Source organism: Peromyscus leucopus, chromosome 22 (genome assembly GCF_004664715.2).
Source record: "Peromyscus leucopus breed LL Stock chromosome 22, UCI_PerLeu_2.1, whole genome shotgun sequence".
NCBI lineage: Eukaryota > Metazoa > Chordata > Mammalia > Rodentia > Cricetidae > Peromyscus > Peromyscus leucopus.
Window position 1 is genome coordinate 1340685 of NC_051081.1, and position 11496 is coordinate 1352180.

The 11496-nt window shown below is 57.0% G+C and overlaps 1 protein-coding gene across 1 annotated transcript; it reads left to right on the plus strand.

Moving 5' to 3' along the window:
- Window positions 1–7353: 7353 nt before the first annotated feature.
- On the plus strand, window positions 7354–10089 carry Oaz1 (ornithine decarboxylase antizyme 1). Its single transcript, XM_028862919.2, is given in 6 exon segments — window positions 7354–7588; window positions 9040–9097; window positions 9099–9185; window positions 9269–9441; window positions 9511–9596; window positions 9668–10089. Coding segments are annotated over 6 exon segments (684 nt in total). The 5' UTR covers window positions 7354–7442; the 3' UTR covers window positions 9802–10089.
- Window positions 10090–11496: the final 1407 nt, after the last annotated feature.

The following is an 11496-nucleotide window of genomic DNA, read 5'->3' on the forward strand; positions in this document are numbered from 1 at the left end:
GCTCTAACCACTGAGCATCTCTCCATCCCTAAGAGCTGTGCTCTAACCACTGAGCATCTGTGCTCTAACCACTGAGCGTCTCTCCATCCCTAACAGCTGTGCTCTAACCACTGAGCGTCTCTCCATCCCTAACAGCTGTGCTCTAACCACTGAGCGTCTCTCCATCCCTAACAGCTGTGCTCTAACCACTGAGCGTCTCTCCATCCCTAACAGCTGTGCTCTAACCACTGAGCGTCTCTCCGTCCCTAACAGCTGTGCTCTAACCACTGAGCGTCTCTCCGTCCCTAAGAGCTGTGCTCTAACCACTGAGCGTCTCTCCGTCCCTAACAGCTGTGCTCTAACCACTGAGCGTCTCTCCATCCCTAACAGCTGTGCTCTAACCACTGAGCGTCTCTCCGTCCCTAAGAGCTGTGTTCCTCTCTTCTCCTTTTCTTTTCTTTCTTTCTTTTTTTTTTCCAAGACAGGGCCTCTGTCTAGTCCTGGCTGTCCTGGAACTCACAGAGATCCTCCTGCCTCTGCCACCCAAGTGCTGGGATTAAAGGTGTGCGCCCCCACCTCCTGGCTATAGATATTTTTAATAAAATATTGTAACTATAGATACCTTTTTGTTTTTTGTTTGTGTGTGTTAGTATTTTTGCCTGCATGAGTGTCTATGTGAAGGTGTCAGATCCCCCAGAATTGGAGTCACAGACAGTTGTGAGCTGCCATGTGGGTGCTGGGAACTGAACCCGGGTCCTCGGGAAAGCAGTCAGTGCTCTTAACCACTGAGCCGTCTCTCCAGCCCCTAGGTACTTTTTTATAAAGGAAGTAGTATTTACTAGAACCCCCCCCCCAAGACCTGCCAGCTCACTTTTGGTCCTCCAGACCCATGCCCCGGCCTGTGTGTGATGTCCCGGCCTGATCCCCGCGCAGTGGCGTGGCTGGCCTTGGCTTTGTCACTCAGCAGCCGCCAGGGTGGGGACTGCGGCCACCAGAGAGTTCCTTGGGCCTGCAGCGCCTTGCTGAGTCAGATCCGCTGGGGCTCTGCGATCTGCGGCCAAGCACTCCCCACTCTTTGGTTGTTAGCCTAGCCGTTAACAGCTGACCATCTGTCCAGCCCTCTTCCCCTTTTTAAATTGTTTTTCGTTTTTGAGACAGGGTTTCTCTGTGCAGCCCTGGCTGTCCTGGAGCTCACTCTGTAGCCCAGGCTGGCCTCGAACTCACAGATCTACCTGCTTCTTCCTCCCGAGGGCTGGGACTAAAAGCGAGTGACATCAAGACCCACCTGTTTTCTTGTTTTTGTTTTTTTCTTGTTTTTTTTTTTTTTTCTAGACAGTCTCACACTGTAGCCTAGGCTGGACTCTGACTTACACTAATCCTCCTGTCTCAGCTCCCCAAGTGCTGGGGTGATAGTTGTGCGCTATCATGCTTGCTTGATCTTTTAAAAACTGTAAACGGCATTTCAGTTTGTTTCCTGTGTGCTCGTTGGTGGACCTTCTGGGGGCGGGGGATTGGTGCCCTCGTGGGGTCAAAGGACAACTTTGGAAGTCGTTTGCTCCTTCTACCGTGGGTCCCAGGTCATCAGGCTTGGCAGCAAGCCTCTCCTGGCCCTTGTCCTCTGTGTCCCAAGTCCTATCGGTGGACACACTGACACAGTGACCCAGCTTCGCAGGTGTGCGTGCTGAATACCAGGTCCAGAGCGGTTCCTCTGCAGCTAGGCATGGTGGATCCTTTGGGCGGCTGAGGCAGAAAGATCATTAGTTTCAAGCCAGCCTGGGCGCCAGAGTTAGACCCTGTTTCAAAACAGAAACGATGGGCAGGAAACATGACTCAGTGGGTACAGATGTTGCCCACTAAGCTTGTTCGCCTGAGTTCAATCCCCAGGACCCACCAGGTGTAAGAACTGAACCTGCTCACTCAGCCTTCCCTCTGACCTTCACACAGGTGTGTGGCTGGGGGCGTGGTCAGGTGGAGCCCCGCCCAGACCCCCAGTGAAGGTCTGGGGGCGTGGTCAGGGTGGAGCCCCGCCCAGAATCCCCAGTGAGGGCTGGGGGCGTGGTCAGGGTGGAGCCCCGCCCAGAATCCCCAGTGAGGGGCTGGGGGCGTGGTCAGGGTGGAGCCCCGCCCAGAATCCCCAGTGAGGGGCTGGGGGCGTGGTCAGGGTGGAGCCCCACCTAGAATCCCCAGTGAGGGGCTGGGGGAGGGAGTGGCTGGGGGGGTGAAGCTCCTTCCCCAAGTCCCCAAGACCCTGGGTTCTCTCCCCAGGGACACCTATGAGTAAAACCCACAGCAGTGTCCATCTTGAGCACCTAAAACGTAAACTCCATTTGCAGAAGAAAAGGTCAGGGCACCACTATGCTCCCCATTTTGCAGAATGCTTACAAGTTGAGACACTGATTGCGAAAAACAAATCCTGCAGGAGAAACCAACCCAATTTCCGGTAAATGGTTCCTCTTTTCTGTTGCCAAGTTTAGCAGAGGCTCCTACCCCCAAAACCAACACGGAAACCTTAACCTAACATCCGGGATCCTCATTTGAGTTTCTTGTTTTATTACATTTTATGTCTTCACTGTGTGTTTCGTGTGTGCACATGTGCGGAGGTCAGAGGACAATCAGCAATCAGTTCTGTCCGTCCACCGTGTGGGTCCCTGGGATCAAATTCAGGTTGCCGCCCTTGCTGGAAGCACCTTTATCCATCTCACCAGCCACTGAAAGAGGAGCATGTGCCCATCCAGCACACCTAGATCGTCTTCTAGCTGGCTGGGGCCGGTCATGAGTCTGACTGGTGCTGCTGAGGTCAGGAGAGGGCGTCAGATCCCCCGGAATTGTATTTATGAATATTTGTGAAAAGCCATGTGGGTGCTGAAACCCAAACCCGGTCCTCTGCCACAGCACTCAGCACAGCACCAGACCAGCCTGGGCTACGGGGCGAGTTCCAGGCCAGCCTGGTCTACAGAGCGAGTTCCAGTCCAGCCAGGGCTACAGAGCGAGTTCCAGGCCAGCCAGGGCTACAGAGCGAGTTCCAGGCCAGCCAGGGCTACAGAGCGAGTTCCAGGCAGCCAGGGCTACAGAGAGACCCTGTGTGGAAAACAAAACAAACAGCAGCCAGCTGCACTCTTTAACCACTGAGCGTCTCTCTAGCCTCCGACTAAAATCTTGATCCTCCAGATTCCAATATTCACTGCTTGGAGTTGGAGTATGTGAATCGTTTTACATGCTCATGCCCCTCCACCACCTGATTTTAGTCAGTACTGTGGATGGAATCAGGGGCTCTGGAGTGCAAGCCTGGCTTCTACCCACTTTGCTAATTTTATTTTTTTTACTTTTATTATTTATTTATTTATTTTGGTTTTTCGAGACAGGGTTTCTCTGTGTAGCTTTGGTGTCTGTCCTGGAACTCACTCTATAGCCCAGGCTGGCCTGGAACTCACTCTGTAGACCAGGCTGGCCTGGAACTCACTCTGCAGACCAGGCTGGCCTGGAACTCACAGAGATCCGCCTGCCTCTGCCTCCCGAGGGCTGGGGTTAAAGGCTGGTGCCCTGACCACGCCCCCAGCCTCTCTCTGGGGATTCTAGTCGGGGTTCCACCCTGATCACGCCCCCAGCCCCTCACTGGGGATTCTGGGCAGGGCTCCATCCTGACCACGCCCCCCAGCCCTTCACTGGGGGATTGTGGGCGGGGCTCCACCCTGACTACGCCCCCAGCCCCTTACCATCAGACTGGAGGTTCTCTCAGCAGCACACCTCTGTATGCGACCCTGTATTCAACCCTAGCACAAAACGATCACAGGCCCATGCAAGGAAGTGTGGTCCAAAAGTAGCAGTTAGGATTTCTCATGTGTGTACCTGTGTGAGGTTATGTTCACCGTGTGGGTGCAGGCACTCTTAGGTCACTGATGTGGGAGCAGTAACTGATCCTGGATCTTCCGCAAGAACTGTAAACGCTCTCCCTGCTGAGCCATCTCCCAAGGCCTGGGAAGTAGCGGTTTTGTTCGGTCAGTTTGAAAATCTCACCTCCGAAGATGCGAACTGCTCCTGTATTAGCTCGGGGGATGGAGTGTATTGCTCGGTGAATGCGGGTTTAGTCTCCATCAGAGTCTGTCCCCACTGAACCCCTGAGAGCTCTGGCTTTCCTTCCCACGTGCAAAGGTATTCCAAACACGAAACTAGTTCTGATTTCAACCTGGAAGTTAAATATGGTTGCTTAAGTCAATTTGCTGTTGGAATAGGCTATATTTGACCAAGTTTAGTCTCAAAAGACACAGTATTGGGCCAGCCTGGTCTACTGGATGAACTCCAGGACAGCTGGGGCTACTCAGGGAAACACTGTCTTGGGAAAAAAAAAAATGCTTTTACATGTGTTTTGTCTGCATGCATGGCTGTGCACCATGTGGGTACAGGTGCCCACAGAGGTCAGAGTGGGTGTGAGATCTCCCAGAACTGGAGTTAGAGTCAGTTGTGAGCTGCCATGTGGGTGCTGGGAACTGAACACAGGTCCTCTGAAAGAGCAGCCGGTGCTCTAACCTCTGGAGTACTCACTCACTCATTGTCACTGTTTGTTAGGTATGTGTGTGTCTGTGTGGTTCAGTGTGAGTACGTGCCTGTGAGTGTGGCGGTCTGAAGAGGACAGGATCTGGTGAGCCACTGCTTCAATTTTCTTTCTTTTCTCTCTCTCTCTCTCTCCCTTCCTTCCTTCCTTCTTTCTTTCTTTAATGTGTGTGTGGGCACCGGCGCTCTTGGAGGCGAGACCACGCTGATGCTGGATCACTACGTGGATGCTGGAAACCAAACTTGTCTTCTTACAAGAACCATAAGGACTCTAACCACTGCTTCTTCTCTAAAGATGACTGGATTTTTGTTGTTTTTCGAGGCAGGGTTTCTCTATGGAGCCCTGGCTGTCCCGGATCTCGCTCTGTAGACCAGGCTGGCCTCGAACTCACAGAGATTCACCTGCCTCTGCTTCTGGAGGACTGGGGTTAAAGGCGTGGTCACTACTGCCCAGCTGAATTCCTGAGTTTCATCTATTTAAAGACACGGGGCTTGTCTGCAGCCCAGGCTGATTCGGAACTCACAGCAATCCTGCTGCCTCAGCTCGGAGGTGTGGTCTGCACCACTGCACCGACTTTTACTGAATTATGACTTTTGTTTGGATCACACTGTTAGTTTGGAAGGCAGTGGTGCCCGCCTTTACTCCCAGCACTCGGGAGGCAGAGGCAGGAGGATCTCTGAGTTCAAGGCCAGCCTGGGCTACAGAGCGAGTTCCAGGACAGCCAGGGCTGCACAGAGACCCTGTGTGTGTGTATGGGTGGGTGGGGGAGAAAGCCTGGGGGTGTGTGTAGAGGGAATCTTAAAAGTCTTATTAATAAAATCAAACCCGGGGCCAGTTATTGGGGTGAATGCTGGATGGTCAGAGAGACAGAACAAGCCACAGCTACTTCGTACCTTGCCAGATCCTCAGCTGATGCTGTTTCCTCAGAATGGAAGCCTCTGAGTCCTCATCTGAATGGCTCTCAGCTGCTAGAAGCCTGAAAGCTTAACCAGGCCAAAAGCTTCTAGTTCCTGGTCCTCACGACTTATATACCTTTCTGCTTTCTATCACCACTCCCTGGGATTAAAGTCACTTTCTGGGATTAAAGCCGTGTGTCACCAAGCCTGGCCATTTCGAATGTGGCCTTGAACTCACAGAGATCCAGAGGGATTTCTGCCTCTGGAGTGCTAGATTAAAGGTGTGTGCTACCATTTTCTAGCCTCTGTATCTAGTGGCTGTTCTGTCTCTGAGCCCAGATAAGTTTGTTAGGGTGACAACATTTTGGGGAACATGATACCACCACAGGGGTGGGAGTGGGGAAGAGAAAGAGAGCGAAAGGACATGAAAATAAGAAATAAAACGGGGAAAAACCTTCAAACTGGTGTTATGCCCAGATAAGGACCCCCAAAGAGACCACCAGGAGACCAGAGATATCCAGAATGCAATAGCAAGGTTTACTTCTTGGCGCAATACGAGCTAGCAAGGAATCCCCATCCGCAGTGCCCGGCGCAGCGAGGTAGGGAGGAGAGTTCCTCTTTCTTGGGGAGATTAGCTTTTGAAGGCAAAAACCACAGAATTCTTCAGAGAGGAGGGGGTTAGTACGGGTCCACCCTTGATTGGTCCAGTTTTCCTGAGTTTGGACTTTTATCTTATTTTTTGCTATTAGGAGTTTTACAGCCCATCTCCAAAATTTGGTCATGTTATCTCAGGGGAGGGGGCATCTCGTGGTCAGCTACCACCAGACATCCTGACTTTGTACTTTTAAAACTTCTGGGCCGGGCGGTAGTGGCACATGCCTTCCAGCACTCGGGAGGCAGAGGCAGGAGGATCTCTGAGTTCGAGGCCAGCCTGGTCTACAGAGTGAGATCCAGGGCAGCCAGGGCTGCACAGAGAAACCCTGTCTTGAAAAACAAAAAATAAAAAAAAAAAAAAAAAAAAAAAAAAAAAAAAATAAAGCTCTGAGTTCACCCTGTCTGGGATGGGGACCGACTCGGTTCTGGCTATTTTAGATGTCCCTCCCTCAGCTCTGCGGCCTTAGCGGACTGGGGTGGGGTAGGGGTCCGTCCCTGGGTTATGAGAAAATCTTCCGCTTGAATCTTTTTAAATTTTTGTCTCGAGTTTTGCCGAACCTCGACTTGAAACATTTCTGTAGACTGGAGTAACCTTGGCTCACATTCGGCCTAACTTCCTCTTAAGCGGTGAAGACGGAGTCGCGGTGGAGGACGTCACCGTCCATCAGCACAAGGTCATCGTTCCTCGCGGGTGGAGAGGGCGCCCGGCGCGGCCCGGTGCTGGCCGGGGTCCCGGAGCGGGGCCGCCATGGCGTGGGGCGGCGGCGGAGGCGGCGGACGCCACAATAGCCGCCCCGCGGGCCCCCGGCGCCGAGGACCCCGGGCCTGGCCACGGGCGCTGGGCCGGGCGGGGCTTGGCGTCGAGCTCGGCGGCTCCCCCGAGGCCCCGCCCCTCCCACGCCACAAAAGCCCGAGGGCGGGCTCGCGGGCGCTCCAGCCAATCCTCCGCCGAGCCCGTTCCGTCCATTTGTGGACACTGACCAATCAGCGTCTCGCGGGGGCGGGACGCGTCTGCCCTTTCCTGTCTTGCGGCCCGCGGAGTGACGCAAACACTCGAGGGCGGGATCCTCCGGGCGCCACGAATCACCCCCGGGCGCCTTCCGTCTGTTTTCCCGTCTCCGCCAATCAGCGGCCGACGGGGGCGGGACGCGGTCGGCTTGTTCCGGGCGCCCGTCGTGGCCCCACCCCGCTCCGCCGCCGCCGTGCGCGGCCGCGCTCGCGCCTGCGCGTAGGGGCGTGGCCTGCGGTGGCTGACGCGTATAAATGCGGGCGTCGGCGCCGGCGCCATTTTGCGAACGGCGAGCAGCGGCGGCGGCGCGGAGGGTGCAGCGGAGGTTTTGCTGGTTTCGGACCCCAGCGGCCGGATGGTGAAATCCTCCCTGCAGCGGATCCTCAACAGCCACTGCTTCGCCAGAGAGAAGGAAGGGGACAAACGCAGCGCCACGCTCCACGCCAGCCGCACCATGCCGCTCCTCAGTCAGCACAGCCGCGGCGGCTGCAGCAGCGGGAGGTGAGCGCCCTGCCCCCGCCGCGGCGGCGCGCCCGGCGGCGGCGGGGTCCGCGCAGGCCCCGGCGGCGGCGGCGGCGTCCGCGCAGGCCCGGAGCGGGGTCGGCCTCGGGCGCCAGATAAGTCCCGGCCGCGCGAGATCCGCCCCTTTGTGGCGGCCGCAGCCGCGCCGGGGGCGGGGCGGCGCGGGGCGGGGCCTGCGGCGCGGGTCGCGGGCTCGGGTCTGGGATTCGAGGGAGTTAGGGGGCCGCGGGCTGGGGACCCCGGGGTTGGTTTGGTGGTTGCGGTGTGGGATGCGTTCGTATTCGCGCGGAGATGGGTCGGGTTTGGGGTTCGGGCGGGCCGGGGGTTGGCGAGCGGGGCCAGGCTTGGGGAGGACCGGGAAGCGGGCTGGGGGCTCGGATCTGGGGTTCAGGCCCCATGTCAGGTCGGGGAGGGCGCGGGTTGACAGGCCGCGTGTCCTGCGGAGGAGGGGCGCTGTTGCACCCGGGAAGGACTCCGCAGAAGACTCGGGTCTCGGGGGCGGAGGGGAGGGGACTCGAGCTGTACTCGGGTCCAGGTTGAGCACTCATTTCGTGGTGGGGGAGTCTGCGATCTGGTCTGGGGTTTCGGGGAGGAGCTTGTGTGGGGTTAGGGGTGGCAGTTAGGGCAGAGGTTGGGACGAGATTTCGGGTTTAGTTTGCATCTGGCGTTTGCCTGTTGATGACGCGGGTCCTGTGGGTGGACTGGGGGTATTTGTTTTGTTTGTGGTGTGTAGAGAGCATCTCTCTCCTGTGTGGGTGGACGTGGGTGTGTTCTGGGAGGACCTTGAAAGTGGTGAGGTTTGGGGGGGCGCGGAGTGGGTGGTTGGGGTGGCAGGGTGCCAATGGCTGGGTCCCAGGAGAGGGAGCCGGTGGAAGAGCCTGGCTCTGGGCGGGTGTGGCCTGGGTCCACTTGGCCGTTGAAGTCTGCAGTGGCTTGGGTGTGATGGAGGGGCTCTCACCTGGAGGGTACAGGGTGGGCACTAGTTGAGAAGGGCGAGATCGCGGATGGGAGGGCTTAGGGTGACTGAGGACTCTGATATGGGCTTGCTGGGTCCTATTGGGTGACAGTGGGGAGGGGAGGGGACTTGGTTCTCTGTGACTCCAAAGCTTGAGTGAGGTGGTGGGTGAAGCGGAGGCTGAGGAGGAGGGTGGGACTTTAAGAGGGGCTGGGTCTGGGCTTTAGAGAGGACGGGTGGCCCGGTATGGGAGGTTGCCTTGGCAGCAGGAAGGGGGGCAGGATGGCCCGGCTCCCTGCTGTGGACCACCATGCTGAGATGACACAGCCTGAGGCCCTGATGGGGCCCTGCTTTACTCCAGAAGGGGCAGAGCCGCTGAGGTGAGGGGCAGTGAGCTGGGACCACCGTCCTCAGTGGCTTTGGGGTGGAGTCTGGGGGCCCAGCCACTTACTGCCATTGGCACTGTCTCCTGCAGTTCTAGGGTCGCCCTCCATTGCTGTAGTAACCTGGGTCCGGGGCCTCGGTGGTGCTCCTGATGCCCCTCACCCACCCCTGAAGATCCCAGGTGGGCGAGGGAACAGTCAGCGGGATCACAGTCTTTCAGCCAGCGTCCTCTACTCCGTAAGTGCTGTGGGCTGGGCTGTGGGTCCCGGTGCCTGCCGCTGCGCGGTCAGCTGGCCATCCTGACAGCCCTGCTTCTCCAGGACGAGCGGCTGAATGTGACAGAGGAGCCAACGTCTAACGACAAGACCAGGGTCCTGAGCATCCAGTCCACGCTCACGGAGGCCAAGCAGGTCACCTGGAGGGCGGTGTGGAACGGTGGTGGCCTCTACATCGAGCTCCCGGCTGGGCCTCTGCCTGAGGGCAGCAAGGACAGGTGGGCCACTTTCCTGTGGGGCTCCAGGGGATCTGGGGTCTGGTGCTAATGGCCACACGCTCTCCTCAGTTTCGCAGCTCTCCTGGAGTTCGCGGAGGAACAGCTCCGGGCCGACCACGTTTTCATCTGCTTCCCCAAGAACCGTGAGGACAGAGGTGGGTGTTGCTGCGGGCTCCCCGGGAGGGAAGCTCTGGCGCCCCAGGCTCTGACCCTGTGTCCCCCACAGCCGCCCTGCTCCGAACCTTCAGCTTCCTTGGCTTTGAGATTGTGAGACCCGGGCATCCCCTCGTCCCCAAGAGACCCGATGCTTGCTTCATGGTCTACACGCTGGAGAGAGAGGACCCGGGCGAGGAGGACTAGGTGCCAGCCCTGCCCAGTGTCCCTGTGCCCTCTCCCGGGTTTGTCCACATGTCGTGATTGTGCAGAATAAACGCTCACTCCATTAGCGGGGTGCTTCTTTGAGCTGAATGCTGTGTTTGTCATACTCAAGTGTTGGCTTTAATTCTAAATAAAGGTTTCTATTTTACTTTTTTTATTGCTGTTTAAGGTGGTCAGGTGACCTGTGCTAGAGCAGCCTCCTCTGAAGCCTGGCAGAGATAGATAGTGTCACCTCCCTGGCTCAGACCCAATAAAGTGATCTTGCTCACCCGTCTTGTGTCTGTCCTGCCTCTGGGGCTGGGTTGGGCTCCTGTCGGCTATGACTCAGACCAGGGAGGGTTCTGGGGTTTGCAGCCCTGGCCTCCAGGCGCTGCTGAACCACTGCACATGGGTGGTCGGGCTGGGGTGTCCTGGACAGTTGTGACGCTGTGGGATCTGACAGCCCCCAGGTGACTGGCTAAAGGTGGCTGTGGTGTATTTTCTCGGGGTCGAAGTGCCACCTGCTGGCCACGGTGGGGTGTGGGAGACAGGTTGGGGAGAGCTGTGTGCTCAGCTGTCGGGTGTAGACATGGGCACTCTTGCCACTGAGTGGTCTCAGGTTGGCGCTGGGTTGTAGGTAGGACATAGGAGTTCAGTATTAGTGTTCGTGGTGGGCTCAAGGACCCAGCAAGGTTGGATGGGGGTATGGGAGCAGGAAAGGACCCCTGACCTCTGCTGTGTCTGGGAGACTGACTAGTGGGCGGGACTGTGTGTGTGTGTGTCCAAGGGGCCTGAGGAGAACAGTGTCATTTTAGGCCACTGCATGCTTACTCTGTTTAGGCCTGCTCTCATGGAGCTCAGCCTTGCGGGGCAGGGCAATGGGTAGACCAGGAGAACTTGGCCTCGGGTGGGGTCTGTATTGAGGGTTTGTGTGTGTCTGGCAGGGAGAAAGGTTAGGCCTTGCCAGTGGCCAGGCAATCCCAAGTTCAAGGCATCAGCCATTTGGAGTATCTTCCTCTCCTGGGCACGTGGGGGTGCTGTGGGGTTACATATCCCGTCCAGTCACATGAAGAACTGCCTACCCTCACGGAGACCTGATCCCTCTGGCCAGCAGCATAGCTCTTTTGTTCTGTTTTTCAGGTAGGGTATTTCAGCCCAGGCCGGTCTTGAGCTCCCTGTATAGCCAAAGATGTCCTGGAATTCATGCTTTCTCCTCACGAGGGCTGGGGTGACTGGCTTGTGCCGCTACCCCGACCTAGTAGCAGTGTATGGTTTGCCTGGGGATCCTGGTAGACTCAGCTAGTGGCAGGGACCCACCCTCAGGGGTCTTGGGGGTCACATAGTCCCACTGAACCACCAAGAGCAGTTTGAGCTTTCAGGGTCTCAGGAACTCAGCGGGGAGCCACCAGTCAGATTCTGATGTTGGGGTGAGTTGTGTTACCTGATGAGGACCTGATAGCCCAGGCCTTTCAGGACAGATTAGGGCTCGAGGCTCCCCGTTTGCCTGTGGCCAGCTCTCCCTGACCATGGCCTCCCTAGGAAACCATAACAAGGCCATACCTGTCATCCTAGTCCCCAGAGGGCTGGGACGGGAAGATTTGTGTTACAAGCTGGCCTGGTCTACACAGCCAGAGTAGAAAAAAGGCTAAGGAAAGACTCTATAGCAGAAATGCCACAGGACCTGACAGTCCCCTTTCT